The sequence below is a fragment of the Arachis duranensis genome, chromosome 8 (genome assembly GCF_000817695.3).
Source record: "Arachis duranensis cultivar V14167 chromosome 8, aradu.V14167.gnm2.J7QH, whole genome shotgun sequence".
Taxonomy (NCBI): domain Eukaryota; kingdom Viridiplantae; phylum Streptophyta; class Magnoliopsida; order Fabales; family Fabaceae; genus Arachis; species Arachis duranensis.
In genome coordinates this window covers 15,858,665-15,874,534 of record NC_029779.3, presented here as the reverse complement: position 1 = coordinate 15,874,534, position 15,870 = coordinate 15,858,665, and the positions used below count along the sequence as shown (strand labels likewise).

At 31.3% G+C, this 15,870-nt stretch overlaps 1 protein-coding gene across 1 annotated transcript; it reads right to left on the bottom strand.

The window, feature by feature from the left end:
- Positions 1-3,961: 3,961 nt before the first annotated feature.
- LOC107461069 (RNA polymerase sigma factor sigC) lies at positions 3,962-7,647 on the bottom strand. The gene is made up of 7 exons (XM_016079524.3): positions 7,413-7,647; positions 6,923-7,086; positions 6,069-6,629; positions 5,478-5,708; positions 4,977-5,117; positions 4,662-4,862; positions 3,962-4,452 (listed from the first exon to the last, which is right to left on the bottom strand). The coding sequence occupies exons 1-7, from the start codon at positions 7,510-7,512 to the stop codon at positions 4,162-4,164; spliced, it is 1,689 nt and encodes a 562-aa protein (XP_015935010.1). The 5' UTR covers positions 7,513-7,647; the 3' UTR covers positions 3,962-4,161.
- Between the last annotated feature and the right edge of the window lie 8,223 nt (positions 7,648-15,870).

Sequence of the window (15,870 nt, the reverse complement as noted above, 5' to 3'; positions counted from 1 at the left end):
GGGAAAGAAGGATGAATCAACTAAAGGAGCTCAACAGAGGCTGTTATGAGAAGTTGTTTGCTTTGGATCCAAAATTGTGGCAAAGAGTCACTTTACATTTCTGGCCAAGAGTGACATGCTGATGAACAACATCTCGTAGGCATTCAATGGAAGAATCCTAGAGGCAAGAGACAAGCCAATTCTGACAATGTTTGAATGGATTAGGTGTTATTTGATGACAAGGTTTGCAGAGAAAAAGAAGGAGGCAGAGAGGTATGAGGGTACACTTTTGCCAAAACCCAAGAAACGGCTAGATATCATCGCGGTTAGAGATATGGAGTGGCAAGCTAAATGGGCAGGAGACCTGAAGTTTGAAGTCCACCATAAGAACAGGATGATAATGGAAAGGTTTGTGGTCAATTTGATGGCTGACAGGTGTAGTTGTAGGTTCTGGGATTTGTGTGGTATGCCGTGTCCCCATGCTTGCTGTGCTATCTTTGAGAAGGGTGACAACCCAGAAGATTACTGTAATAACTATTACAGCAAGGCAGCATACCTTGCTACATATGGACAGTCAATATCACCAATCAATGGAGAAAATATGTGGCCAAAGATACAATGCGATACCATCATCCCTCCAATTTTCAGAGTTAAACCAGGAAGGCCAAGGATGGTTAGGATAAGGGAACCCGATGAAAACAGATCACAAACAAAATATAGAAGATCTGGAACTTCTGTTACCTGCAGTAATTGTGGCCAATACGGACACAATAGGAGACTTTGTCCAAACCCTATAGTGATAGGTATTGTTTGCCAAGTTATTTTGTTCATATGTTGATGTACTATTATTAACTGCTATTTCATCTTGTAGCTCCTGAAGGCACACAAGGATCTGATGCTACAACTGGAACTGCTGCTAATGAACCTGCTGCTGCTGATGAAGCAAATGGATCTGCAGCTGCTGCAACTGCTAGATCCAGGATGGTTAAAGGGAGAGGCAGAGGAAGAGCAGCAGGAGGGATGGCCAGAGGAAGGGGTAGAGGGAGGGCTACACCCATGACTGCAACAGCATCAAGGCCTTCAAACACCCCTACACCCATATCCCAGCCACCACATACCCCTGCACCCCCATCCCAGCCAGCACACACCCCTGCACCCACATCCCAGCCACTACACACCCCTGCACCCCCATTCCAGCCACCACACACCCCTGTTCCACCCTCACAGGCTACAAAAACTCATTCACCACCATTACACCCTGCACCACCATCACAGCCTACCACCTTACCCACACCCGCATCACTGCCCACCACTTTGCCTACACCTGCATCATTGCCCACTGCACTAGCATCTCAACCTTTGCCCAAGACCAAAATATTTGGTGTCAGAAGAAGTGGAAGACTCAAGATTAGAGTTAGGAAGGCAACAAATCAGCCGCCTGAACATGTTGACCTTACACTTGATTGAGGCTGAAGAGAGTTTAGGGTTTCTTTTTTATATCTCTTGTGTTATGTAGGATTTGTGTTCACCTGTGACTCTGGTTTCTTTATTGTTTGGACCACTGTTATTATGTGTTGTGGACCACTTTTGTTATGTGGGTAGAAAACTGTTATGAGTGGGTGTCACATTTATTTTGTTGCTATTTAGGTGTCCTACATTATATAATGTAAAAAACAATGGTATCTATTATAATTCAATGGCATCTTTTGTTTTACCTACTTTTTTCTCAGTATCATACTTGTATGCATATTAAATAGCAAAGGAACAACTTTCATTTACAAAAATTAAACATTTCATATAACTTCATTGCACCCAACATAAATAGTACACTATTGTCTTATATAGACTATTACATTGTCATAACAGCCATGCTTTCTACATCTTTATATATAACACTGCAACAAACAAAACGCCTAATATCAAGCCCAGCATAATTAGCATCTTGTATTACTTTTTCATACTATCTTCCATCTTAGCAAATTGCTCCTCCACTGAACTCAGCTCAGCACATAACCTTCCTACCCAGGCATCTACTTCTCCAACCTCTGCAATTAATCTCTCTAGATCCACACTTAATCTGTTTATCTTCCTTTCTTGTGCCTCAAATTCTCTAACCCTTCCAGGTACTTGCTGTGAACTGTTCACTGCATCTTCTCTAGATATCTTTTTTTTCTTTCCCATCAACCCACTCAAAAAACTTGCATCTCCTATTAGGGCAAGAAATGAATCTTCTGTTTGGATTTTTTGATGTACTTGAACTACGAAGAATTAGAGTGTCTCCACAAAAGCACCGAACCCTCCTTTCTTTTTGCTTCAACCATCCGCTCTTCTTATCTTCTTCATCATCAATCCACTCAAAGAACTTGCATTTTAGCATTCTCCCACAACCAACATACCTTCTTCCATGGCTTGCTACTGCCGAAGAAGACATCACAGCAACTGCCTCACCACAAAAACAAAGATGTCTCTTCTTGACGAGGGTTCTGGAACTAGAGACTCCTGAAGATAACTAACTCTGATCTATGAGTATTGACATAGTAAGGGTAAGGGTTGCAAAGAGAGGAGCAGAAGTTTGAGGAAGAGGCGAAAAGAAGAGAGTTAGAACTCAGATCCCTACTGAGTCTCCTTCATTTGTAAGGGATAAGTGAGGGTTATAATGGTCAAATCACTTAATCTTAACGTTTTTTGTAACGTTTACCGTCAATAGGGACCTAATTGAAAAAAAATTGGGGGCAGGGACCCAATTGAAAGGAAAAAAAGTGTAGGGACCTAATTGAAAATTTTGCTAAACTATAGGGACCAACAGAGTAATTAAACCTTAAAAATATGATAGTGTTACTTAAGAGAGTGAGTGATCTTGGGGCCAATTGAAGTGTGGGTATTCTACATACAGAAAAAAATTATAGTATTAGAGGAAACCTTTTTCTGTATTTGCAGTAAATTTCAGTGTAACATGAAGATATTTAAGTGTATTGTCTAAGAATTTTCGGTGTTTTTGTACTGATAAGTTCTGCATAATTCAAAACTCTTCCTTTTCCTCTTCCTCATCTTCTGCTGCTTCTTTTTTTTTTAATCATCATCACCATCTTCTTCTTCTTTTTTTCTTATTCATCTTTTCCTTTTTGTTTTACCTTCTCAAGTTTATTCTTGTTTTACTCTCTTAACAAGAATAAAAATAAAAAAAATCAAACAAAGAAGAAGAAGAAACATATAATGCTACAAAATTACTTAGAAGGGGATGAACTTACATTCATTCAACTAAAAGAAAGAAAGAAATAAGGAAAAGAAGAAGAAGAAAAAAATGCAGCATTAGAGGAAATATTTTTCTGTATTTGCAGCAAATTTCGGTGTAACACAAAGATATTTAAGTATATTGTTTAAGAATTTTTAGTCTATGTGTGCTGATAAGTTCTGCATAATTCAAAACTCTTCATCTTCCTTCTCTTCATCTTCTGCTGCTTCTTCTTCTTCATCTTCTTATTTCATTTTCTCATAATTCTTTTCGAATTCAGCTTCGCAACTTCCTTTACTTTTCACGAAGATTTTGAGAGATTTTGATCCTTGTTTGAATTATGAGCATTGCAGTTTTGATTGAGGGAGAAGAACTGTTTGCGCTATTCAAGAGTTAGAGAAGTGTTTACGCTATTCAAGAGTTAGAGAAGTGCGTGTTTACACGCAATCTAACTTGAGAATTGTTTTTGTTGGATTTGAGCTAACTTGTATGAACTTGTATACCAAAAAGACTTGTATGTGTAGTAGCCCTCTATTTCTTTCTACAATGAATATCTACTTTCTTATAAATACATTTATTAACAAAGGGGATATAAAGTGTACACAAAAGATAAAATGTACACCAAGAATTTCTGATTGATTACCACCTCATGTTGTAGTTTAAGCTCAAGTACAAGAGCAGCACAAAATTTTACAAGAACAAATTGGAACAATCTTTGAACACATAAGGTAACTAGAATAGGTATTATACTATTTATTTCCATGTCCAATAAGAAGAAACAATACACACAAACATTATCACATGCTTTATCGTTTACACTGTTTTATATAATATAATACTTTTATATATACAGTAAAAAATATCTTTAAAATGGTATGATGCTGCACTAGGGACAACTAAAAGTGATAGACAAGCCAAAACTATTGAAACTCCACCAAAGCCAATGACATCTAAGAATCTAAATCCAATAAATAAAAATTGAAATTTGATGTAGCTGCTTTGTTCCTTAATTTTGTTAGTGCTTTCCTTTCTATCTTCCTCACACATTCTTTGCTAACTTTGAAATATCTCCCTATTTCTTCAAGTGACTTTGAATGGTGATCTCTAAGACCAAAACGGAGGGTTAATATTTCTCTTTCTCTTGAATCCAAGACTTTCAAGAGATCATATAAGTCCTTTCTCATGTGTTGCTTCATCACAGCTTCTTCAGGATTCTCTATTGACATATCAGGCATAAATTCCTGCATAACATTTATGCAAAAAACAACTTATGACTTAACAAACAAGTAACAACAATGTTTAAGGATATATTTCTTGAGATTATAATGCTCTACTCTACATGAGAAATATTTTGTACTCGTTCTGTCTCGTACATTGAACTGATACACACCTGTCGATAGAGAATATGATGATCAGCTAAAAAATTTAGTCAAATATATCAAATTCTTACCGTATACTTTACACTAAGAGAGTCTCCCATCTTCTGATTGGTCGAAGCAACAACTCTTAGACAATTTCCAGCTGATCTAATTTTTTCCAAAGAAAGACCTGTCGCCTTTGCGATTTCATGATCATCTGGGCTTTTCATGGAGGTCATTTTCAGGGATTTTTGTGCTTTCTGTATCTGATTCATGGCCCTGCTCAATGACCACTAAAAAGAATAACAAATATGAAAAAATAAACAAGGATCAAATCAAGGTTTCACAAAACATTGACATTGGTATAAGGAAACAAAACAAACCAGCTATGCAGAAGAGGAACATACAGGAACTACGATTTCTCGAGCATATCGTTCCACCATTCTGGAAATTGATTTCCTTATCCAATACTGCACATAAGTTGAGAATCTATAACCCCTTGTATAGTCAAATCTCACAGCTCCCTGGAGAACACCTATATATCCTGCCTAAGAAATACGGTGACAAAAGTTACAAATTTAGTGAAAAGCTAAATGAAAGAAGCAAAATTTCAAATAAGTATATTCCCTGTCTACTCTAAAGTTTGATTTTATTCATACTTCTACTTTTGGGGTAGCACCTTACAAATCAATCTGTTATACACAGAATTCAAAGCCCCCTTCAATTAAAGTTCTTTGTTTGCACTTTACCCGCAAAACAAAATTTCTCCCAAGTTTATCTAGTTTCTTCTGATTCATTTTGGTAAGATTTATGTGTCTTATGACTATCAATTAAAGATCCAGCACAAAACTCTTGCTCAGGCCATAAAAATGATTAAATAAAACGGCATATACAATAACCAAACAGACCTGAAGTAGATCTTCCAGTGCTATTCCCATACCCCTGTACTTCCTTGCAAGGTAAACGACCAAGGAACGAGTACTTCGTATAAGCTCGTCACGACAACGTTGGCAGTAATGCAACTTCTGCTGTAGCACCTTCTCATGAACTCCAGCTGCTTCTGCCCAGCTTTTCAAGCTTGCTACTTGATTTGTACTCTCTTCTATTCCTTCTCGAATTTTCTCCAACTCTGCTAGAACCTAGAATGGCACATAATTATAATATTTAACCAAAAGATCCAAATCATGATATCAGTTGAACCTATTCTACTTGACAATAACATACTCCTTTTAGTTTACAATATCTTCCACTTTAGTCATTTTACAGTCTAACCTAAACCCAAAATAAAAAATTGGCTGTTTTCCTCCAGAATACCTTCTATTTCATTACTAATTTGTATGATAAACCTTTCATTCTTTATTGTGCTTAAGATTGAAAAGTGGTTAAAGGTCGATGATTTAGTAAGTGTTACCTTGAAATATGAGAATGACAGATATATGTAAATGTAATCAAGAAAGTCTCTGTAAAGTAATCAAAGATAGTATAAAGTATAAACTAACCTTTACTCCTTTTGACATTTCTGCCTCCCTTCTAGCAACCATTATTCTTGTATTTTTACGATTTGAAGCTTTCTTTACAGAAGCAGGAAGGGAATGCAATCTATATTCCTTATCATCAACTTTTGAAGTCAACGGCTGCAGCCGAACTTCCATAGCAGTAAATGCTTTCCGTGTTCTTCTTTTATTCTGTTTTTTCCTGGTAGACTGAACAAAAACTTTATCTATCTTCTCATCTATTTTCCTGTTTTCCTTCTGGTGCTCTCCAAGTCCAACGGCATGTGACGACAGTTCAAGAGATCTCGACAGACAGACATTGAACAATTCCAGAGCTCCAAGCTTTCCAAGTTGCAATACAATGTCACTTTTCAATTTAATTGCTTCAGAATCAGCGAAAGTTTGTTCCAAAGTGCCTAGATTTTCCATTAACAAACGATAATGTATCGCTCTAAAAGACTGAAATTTGAGGCAGGCTGTTGATATCTCCTTTTCAAAATGCCTTTGTCTTTGTGTATTATTAAGCATTTCTTGCACACTACTAATAGACCTCTTACCCTTCTTCACCTGGGAAATATAAACCTTGTGAGAGTTTACAATAACACACACACTATGTATCTATGTCTATGCATAGAAACCAAAATATAATTATTAAAGGGAAAAAAAGGCAGCTTAGTGCACAAACATCCCGCCTCGCAGCCGCACCTAAAGGGGGGTAATGTACCAGCTCAAGCTGATAGTTACATCCGTGACTGTTTTCATGGCTTAAACTCACATGGAGACAACTCAATCATTGCTCTAAGGCTTCCCTTCATACCAGAATATAATTATATAGCTTGATTAAAAGGCCTATGGTGTACCTTGATTTCTTCTATGTATAAAGAATCATTGTCCAAGGTTTCCAATTCTGATGACAAACAACTGAATGCTGTTGGAAAGCTTCTCTGGGATGCTTCTCCTTCTTCATTTACGGTCGAAAGCGAAGATAGCCTCGCTGAGTTGAAAGTTGCTTCCCTGCCTCCAGCTGGATCAAATTGTAACCAAAATTCAGAGCACAGCAATTGAGAGAAAGGCTTCAATATTTTTGTTTATTTTTCTTTCTTTTTTTGTGTATTTTTTTATTTTGTGCTAGAAACTTGAAATTGTATTCCCCTACTTCTGGCTAGAAAAACCATACATAAATAATCATAATTAGACCATGAGTTAATTCTAACAATAAAACCTAAAGCTTGAACAAACAGACTTTGTCATAATTCATAACAGCTACTAAGTATGCAAATTGTAAATTATTAATCAAGGAATAAAAACAGAGCAATTAATAATGAAAAAGGGAAGGAAAATTGAGCTGACCAGAAGAAAGTGTGATACATGAGTGATTGTTGAAAGAGAAAGGAGAGTGAATAGCAGCAGAAGAAGCATTATAATTGAGCCTCAGGTTAAGCAAACCCATGATGCTGTTTCCAGAATTCAAGAGAAAGAGGAGATTCCATTAAATGAAGTTAGTTAAATTGCTTCTGTTACAACCACCACCAGTTATTCATCTTCCCCCTGCAATGCAATGGCTGCCAAGTTTTTGCGTCTATTTTCCACTCTTTATCCTATTTTACAATTTATTCTTAATTACAAAAATACTTAAATTGCCAATTAGCATAAAAATGAAAAAAAAAAAGGAAGTTAGTCTTTTTTCTTCTTTTTTTTTTTACCCATAGTATTTTTTATTTCGATAAGTAAATGATTAATTTGTTAGGATCAGAACTCTATTTAAGGACTTTTTGTTGGCTAATGAATTATTACATGATTCAAATCATTAACGCTTTAGCGAACTAGTAAGCTAATCATTCGATCAGTCCAACTTGATTTCTTTTTCTTTCTCATATTTTTCTAGTAAAGAAACATTTCGTGGGGAGAAAATACTCAGTATGTAAAGTTATACTTAAATCTCAATTTAGTCCTTAAAATTTTAATTGCCTCAATTTAGTTCCAAACTTTTTTCAATTGATTCTGTGATGGAAATTATCGTAGAAACTAATGTGATTAAAATTTAAAAAATTTAAAGACTAAATTTAGACAATTAAAATTTTAAATACTAAATTAAAGTTCGAGTATAATTTTAAGGACCAATACTCGTTTGTGAATAAAACCGTTCAAACATGAAAAGTAAGTTTATTAGGCCCAATATAGTGATCAGGCCCAATCTATGATCAGAGCTTAAATAACATTGTCTTGTGGCCGAGGCTTGTCACAATAACAAATACATTTGCCTCTTAAAAGTGTTACATAAATTCGAATCTCTTTTGATGAAAAAAAAAATATATTTAATGGGTGTCTATGTTGTATTGACTAAAAAAAATAAAATATTTTTTTAATGAAAAAAATATTTTTAGATTTCCTTATCCTCATATTAGAGCTTAAATAATAAGAAAATAGGACCACCAAATATGTATGTACGGATCTAACAAAAAATAAAAAGTCTAAATTTTCTGTTGGTTTAGAAAATTTTTTGTGTTATTTTAAAAAAAAAATTATCTGCTATTATTTAATATATATATATATATATTTTAAAAAATACTGTATTTTTAACTTTGTTTTGAACTGTTATTATTGACCATTATTTCTCCTTTATACTTAGGCCAATGTTACTATGTTGAGGATTTTTTCTTTACATATGTGATGAAGAGACGTGAAGTAGCTTTTTTTACGATGCGTGTTTATCTTGTCTACACACGTGCAGACATTATTACAGATTTAAAGGTGGAGATACAGAAAATGTAAGTTGTATCAGCACAAATTCAAATTATGTTAAATTAACGTATGATTAATGATATTAATTAAGTTGTTAGACTTTTTTTTTTAAAATATGAGGCTTGTTATACATATAAGTCTTTTTGGCTTACAAGCTATACAAGTTGGCCCAAGTTCAAGAAAAAGAAAAAAATACGCGCACCACTCCTTTAAAATCGAGCGTACAACGCACACGTTCATTATGCGCACTCTTCCTCTTCTTCCTCAATCAAAACGCAAACCGCCAAGATTCAAGCGACTTCGAAACAAACTACGATTCTGAAGACACGTTCCAACTTCTCGCAAAGAGTAGAAGGAATCAAGAAGGAAAGATACAAATCTCCATAAAAAATTACCAGAAAAAACGAAGAAACATTATTTAAGATATTGTTTTACTGTTTTTCTAGGTTTTTTTTAAATTGTCTCTGCCATGTGCCTCATCCTTAACCAGTAAAACATTAAAAGATTTCAAGAAGAAATATATTGTATCTCCCATGTTTTTGGTGTATTTCTGTAATTATTTGGGTGTATTTCTGTAATCCTTTGGGTGTATTTATGTAACCGTTTGGGTGTATTTCTGTAATCCTTTCGGTAACCGTTTGAGTGTATTTATGCGATCGTGTGTATTTCTGTAATCGTTTGGGTGTATTTCTAAAATTCCATTATCTTCAAAATAATTTCAAAACTTGATTTCAGAAACCATTAAAATCGAAAAAAAAGAACGAAGCAAGAAGGAGATCCAACAAATTTGGCAAGAAATTCGAAAAAAGAAACGAAATCTTTTAAAAAATAGAAGTTATATATTTGCACGTTAATTGATTTGAATTGATTTAAAAGCCTGTTAAAGAGGCACGTAACATAAACAGTACTTTTAGTGAATTTCGTTCTCTTCGGACTTGTAAAACAAGCGCAAAACACTTGTATCTCTTAAAATATATGTAAATTATCTTTCTTTTGGCATGAAAAATTTATAGTTTATCAGTTCCATTAACTAGAATGATGGGCATCTTTATTTTTGTGATCTAGTGTTTTTTTGGCATAAGTAACATCATTATTTATTTTTTAAAAAGTGTGATCCCTGGGTTTTTTTGTTTTATACAAATAAGTTTATTTTTATGATGTATTAGTGCGTGTTTTCGTGCAGTATACATAAAAATATATAAAATTTTTTATTAAGAAAATAAACAAAAAATAATTAGTATTTATTTTAATTAATTTAAATTGGTTGAGTTTGTTCTCTTAAGTAAGTATTAGGAATTTAAATCTCGTATTGTATATATCATAATTTATTGACTAACAGTATATTCTTAATAAATGGAGCTTTAATTTATGGTGAATTAATCTTCAGGCTATTGAGATGAAAAATACTATAAGAAAAAATAGTAATTTTTCTTTAATGTAAAATAATTTTTCAATGATAGCAATATTTTTTTAAATAAATTATTAAAATTTAGTCGTAACAATTTGTTGGTATCATATTTATTTTTAAAGTCAAAATAATATAATCAATGTCATTACCTGTTAAAATTTTATATTTGATGACACAATTTTCAAGTTTTTAAATTTATAATTTCATGCCATTAAAATATTAGAAAAAAAATTCTGATGGATGTTTAAGGTTTTAAAATTAATTAATTAAGAAGTCCTAATGGAGGTTTAGGGTTTTAAAATTAATTAATTAAGATCTCAAGAAAAAAGTTGATATTAAACTTATGCCATTAAAATAATAGAAAAGAAGTTTTAATAGATGTTTAGGGTTTTAAAATTAATTAGATAAGATCTTAAGAAGAAGTTGATGTTGAAGAGGAAAAAATAATGGAGAAGAAGAAGTTATGAAGAGTAAACTGTATAGTTATTTATTGTAAAAATAATAAATGCAGTTAAATGATAAAAATATTGGTGCAAAATTTTTTTTTATTATAAAATCCTTATTACTAAACTAATTCAACACATACGGCCACAAAAATTCCTAAAAGCAAGATAGTCTTTCATGCCCTTTTTAGAAAATTACTAAAAATTCAATTCAACACATCCAGTCACAAGAATTCAAAGCTAAATATAGTTTCAGTCGAGTGAGGAGCACGCAAAGAATGATATTTTAGTCTACCAAAAATCTTTATTTATATAAGTTTTGAGGTAGCTTACAACCTCCGGGGAGAGAGGTGAGTATATTTTGAGACTTATAACATATTATTTTGGTCAAGAATGATCTCTTGTGTATATTTCGAGACTAAATATAGTTTCAATGAGTAAGGAACACTCGATGAATAATAATTGAGCCCTCGTTTTGACTGAAAATTTTTATTTACATGAGTTTTGGCGTAAATCGTATACCATAAATTGTAAATTCTAAAACCTAAGCATATGATGTAAATCCTAACATATTGATTTTTTTCTAACTTTGCTAAAAAAAAAAAACAACTCATTTATTCAATTAAAGGCTTTTAAGTTATTACACTTTTATTCTTGCATTTTAAATAAGTCCAAAGTTTAGTTTGATAAAATTTTTATTTTTTAAAAGTAGCTTATAAAAGTTAACTTTTAAAAGATAATTTTTTAAAAAGTATAGTATTTATATTTGGTAAATCAAATTAAAAATAATTTTTAATAAACACAAGTAACAACAATTATATTTAATAAAATAAATTTAAAAATTTAAAAATATTATAAAAGACATAAATTTAAGCGTTAAACTTAAAAATTAGTTAATATATGAAGTTATATTAAACTTTAAATTTTAAAAAGTACAATACAACTTTAAAAAATTCTACCTTAATTACTTTTAAAAGTACTCCTAATCTTTCAACGAAAAATTTGTGATTTTAAAAAGAATTTCTCTGCTTGAGAGTTATATCCATAACTAACATTCACAAAAATAATGGCCCAAGTCAAAAATGTGCATGTCAAAGTAGCAAAATGGGCATAAACAACAAAATATTCCAACACTATAATTATCATCATTAACAAAATATTAATCCCTGCTAATTGAACTACATGCTTTGCGACAAAATCTATATTTTCTGTGTTTCCATAAATGTTCCAGCAAATATTGTCTGCGCGTGCTCAAACAACTTCAACACACGTTAAACTTCAATTATGCCACGCTTTTTTAACACCTGCTAAATAAAAAAATGTTCTTTTACATCATAGCACTGCCCTTATAATTATTGTTGTTTGCTAAACTAAAACTGGTGCAGCAAACTAAGACTTAGTTTGGTAAATTTTTTACTTTTTAAAAATAGTTTATAAAAGTTAACTTTTAAAAGATGACTTTTTAAAAGTTGTGATATTTATGTTTGGTAAATCAAATTAAAAATTGCTTTTAATAAACACAAGCAACAACAATTGCATTTGCTAAAATAGCTTTTAAAATTTAAAAATACTATAATAGACATAAATGTAAGTATTAAATTTGAAAATTAGTTAACATATGAGGTTATATTAGATTTTTAAATTTTGAAAAGCACAAGCCAACTTTAAAAAGCTTTATCTTAGGGCTTAGTTTGGTAAAACTTACTTTTCAAAAGTAACTTATAAAAGTTAACTTTTAAAAGATGGTTGTTTAAAAGTTGTAACATTTATATTTGGTAAATTAAATCTAAAATAGCTTTTAATAAATATAAGCAACATCAATTGTGTTTGGTAAAATAGCTTTTAAAATTTAAAAATACTATAATAGATATAAATGCAAGCATTAAATTTGAAAATTAGTTAACATACGAGGTTATATTAGACTTTTAAATTTTGAAAAGTACAAGCCAACTTTGAAAAGCTCTATCCTAGGTGCTTTCAAAAGTACCTGATCTTTTAAAAGCTGCAAGTACAAGCACATAATATTTTTTATTTACTAGACACAAAATGAGGAGTTTAAACTTTTAAAAAGTACAAGCACCTCTTAAAAAAGCTTTACCAAACCAAACTTAGGTATTTTCAAAAGTACATCGATCTTTTAAAAACTGCAAGCACAAGCACATGATCTTTTTTATTTACCAAATACAAAATGAGGAGCTTGAACTTTTAAAAAATACAAGCACCTCTTCGAAAAGTTTTACCAAACCAAGCCTAAAAAGATGAACCCAATTTTTCAGTAGAAGAATTTTATATACATTATCGATATATATTTTATTTCTATATTCTTAATTTTTGTGCTAAAATTAATTGGTAAAAAGTTATGATGTATGACGGATACGGAATACGATATGATATAAGATACATCGACATAAGGATTTTAAAATTTTATAAGACATGAGAATACGCATATATATAAAATATGATGTATTTTTTAGAAAAATAGTAATGATATATTGATATTTTATTGATATTAAAAGATAAATTAATTTTTTAATTATTTTTATGCTGACACATGATATAAAATATTTAGATATATTTAAACGTGTTCGAATTTTTTTAATTTTTTATTAAGACATGGTTGGACACGGCCGACCTGTGTTCTCTTATTAGAAGAAGAATATCTCCAATAAAGCATTAGAAGAAGAATTAGTATCAGCAGGCATACCTGTGTTTTCTGATTCATTCTCATTTTCTGCTCTAGAACCCGAATTGACAGCAATTTTTTTATTATTCTGGTTTTTCTGATCATCTTGCACACTCAATTTTGAGAAATTATCAAAAAGCTAAACAGGTGGAGATTTTTTCTTCGGTTGAGCTGGAATAGTACCATCCCGAGGTTGGTTTCTCTTTTCAGTTAAACCCCTACCGACTTGATCTGCCTTAAGCCATTCACCAACTTTATCTTTTTTGATATTGTTTTGGGCAGAATCATCAATAAAAAATTGATAGTTCTTAGATTTATGTCCCAATTTTGCACAATAAGTACAGAACACATCTATACGTTCATAGCGTACTACGATTTTTAACATTTTCTGATTAGGATTAAGCAATTTCAGTGTATCCCTCACTCTTTTATCATCGCCACTTTAGCTTTCACTATGTGTGTATCTTTGCTTCTAACTTCAAATAGAGCAACATCTTCAATTTGACCAAGTCTCCCACCCAATTTTCGGCTAACCTCAAGCGTTTTGTATTTGTTCAGGCAATCTCCAAAATTATGCCCATACAGAAAAAGAAGAGATGTGATTATCCTCCATGTTTATTTATTGCTTCCATCTGTGAACATGAATAACAAAACTCTTGAATAACCAAAACGAACCCCTTTCAATTCGAGTCACATCAGAATCATTCTCAAAGAAAAATTGAAATTGATTCCTGAAATTTTTAACTACTCTAAATCCTTCTGGTTTATTCCATATTGTATAGAGAGCTCCCTCCATAGTACCTACGAAAAAGATCCTATCTAAGAAAATCTTTTCGCACAGGCTCCGTGTACAGGCTTGAATTCTTTCGGAAACATCTTCATACGCTAAAACATCAAACGTGTACAGGCTTGAATTCCTTTGAAAATATCTTCATACACTAAAACATCAAATCTTTCTCCTAATCACTATCAATTATATGAGGGTTTTGAGTTTTTGATTTGTTGCTCATGGTGTAAAGAAAATCAGAATCGGTATTTAATGATTCCAGAGAGAAATAAGATATATGGCATGAGTGAATCGGAAAATGAAATGAATTAAAAGAGGAATGAATTGGAAAAAGAAACGAAAATTAGGGAACTAAGTGGGAAAGAAATCAAAAGAAGAAAGTAGAAGAAGATAGAAAATACTTTGACGAAAAAAAGACAAAAAAAAGGTATAAATATGAAAACAGTATAGTAAAATTCTAGCAGAGCGTGAACGAACTCATGGGGCGCTAGACAAAAATTGCGTATTCCCGCTTAAATTTTTTTCTTTTTTTTTGTTATTCTCCCAAAACAAAGAATGAGAGTTATATTCACAACTAACTTAAAAAAAATAACAGTCACAAGTTAAAAATGTGTAAATCAAAGTAGCAAAACGTGTATTAACAATAAAAATGTCTGACACCATAATTATCATCATTAACAATACATTAATCCTTAGCAATTAAATTACATGTTTGCACACAAATTGGCACAGATAGTGAAAATATGTGTTTTTTAAACTTTAACCATCTCTTCCAAATTTGAATTGTCCACATTTATGCGTACACCGTAATTCAGTGAAATATACTTCATTAGTAAAAAATAAAAAATAAAAAAATAAATGTATAAAAAATAGTACACTTCTATTTTTTAAATATATTTCGGGTAAGTTTGCCAAAAAATAATTGTATTTAATGTAAACAATGGCGAAGACTTACGTGTCAACTGTTTTCTTTCTAGATGCTGCTTTCATAAATTCTAACTAACATAAATAAATAAATACTAGTGTTACAATAGTATATGGTTTCTAGAAGGCACGTTGAAAATGGTATGATTCTTCTAGTGTTACCTCATATAAAACATCATCCGGGGTTAATTCTTAAGATTTTGTTAACAAAAATTATAAAAGTACTTATTAAAGTTACTAATATGACAAGTTTTCATAGGAGGAATCAAAAGCTATCATCTTTACACAAAATCAGACAAGAACAAATATTCTCAATAGTTGCATATATCATATATGATTTAGGATTTATTTTTTGTAGAGTTTATTTGAAAACTATTTAATCTAAAAAAAATTATTTTTTTAAATAATTTATTTTTATTTAAAATTTAATTTTATAATTTAAAATAACTATAATATATTAATAGAATAAAATTTAAATTAAAAGAATGTATAAATAAATTTGAAAATCGGACTTTTTTATTTAATTTATAAATGAATAAAAAATTAAAATTAAAATTTTTAAAAGAATTTAAATTATTCTTAAAAAAAAATTCAACTCTTAAATTATAATTCCTAACCTTCCAAAACAGTTCTTAATAATTAAAAACAAAGAAAGTAGACAGAACTGTGATATCTTAGAGAGAAGAAGATGGAAATTGAAGAAGTCAGAGTCAAGTGGTTTGACCACACACACAAAGTCATTGATGAAAGGCAGCTTCCTCATTCTCATTCATTTAAATTCAACAACTTTGGTTTCAACATTCCAAAACACTATAATCTAA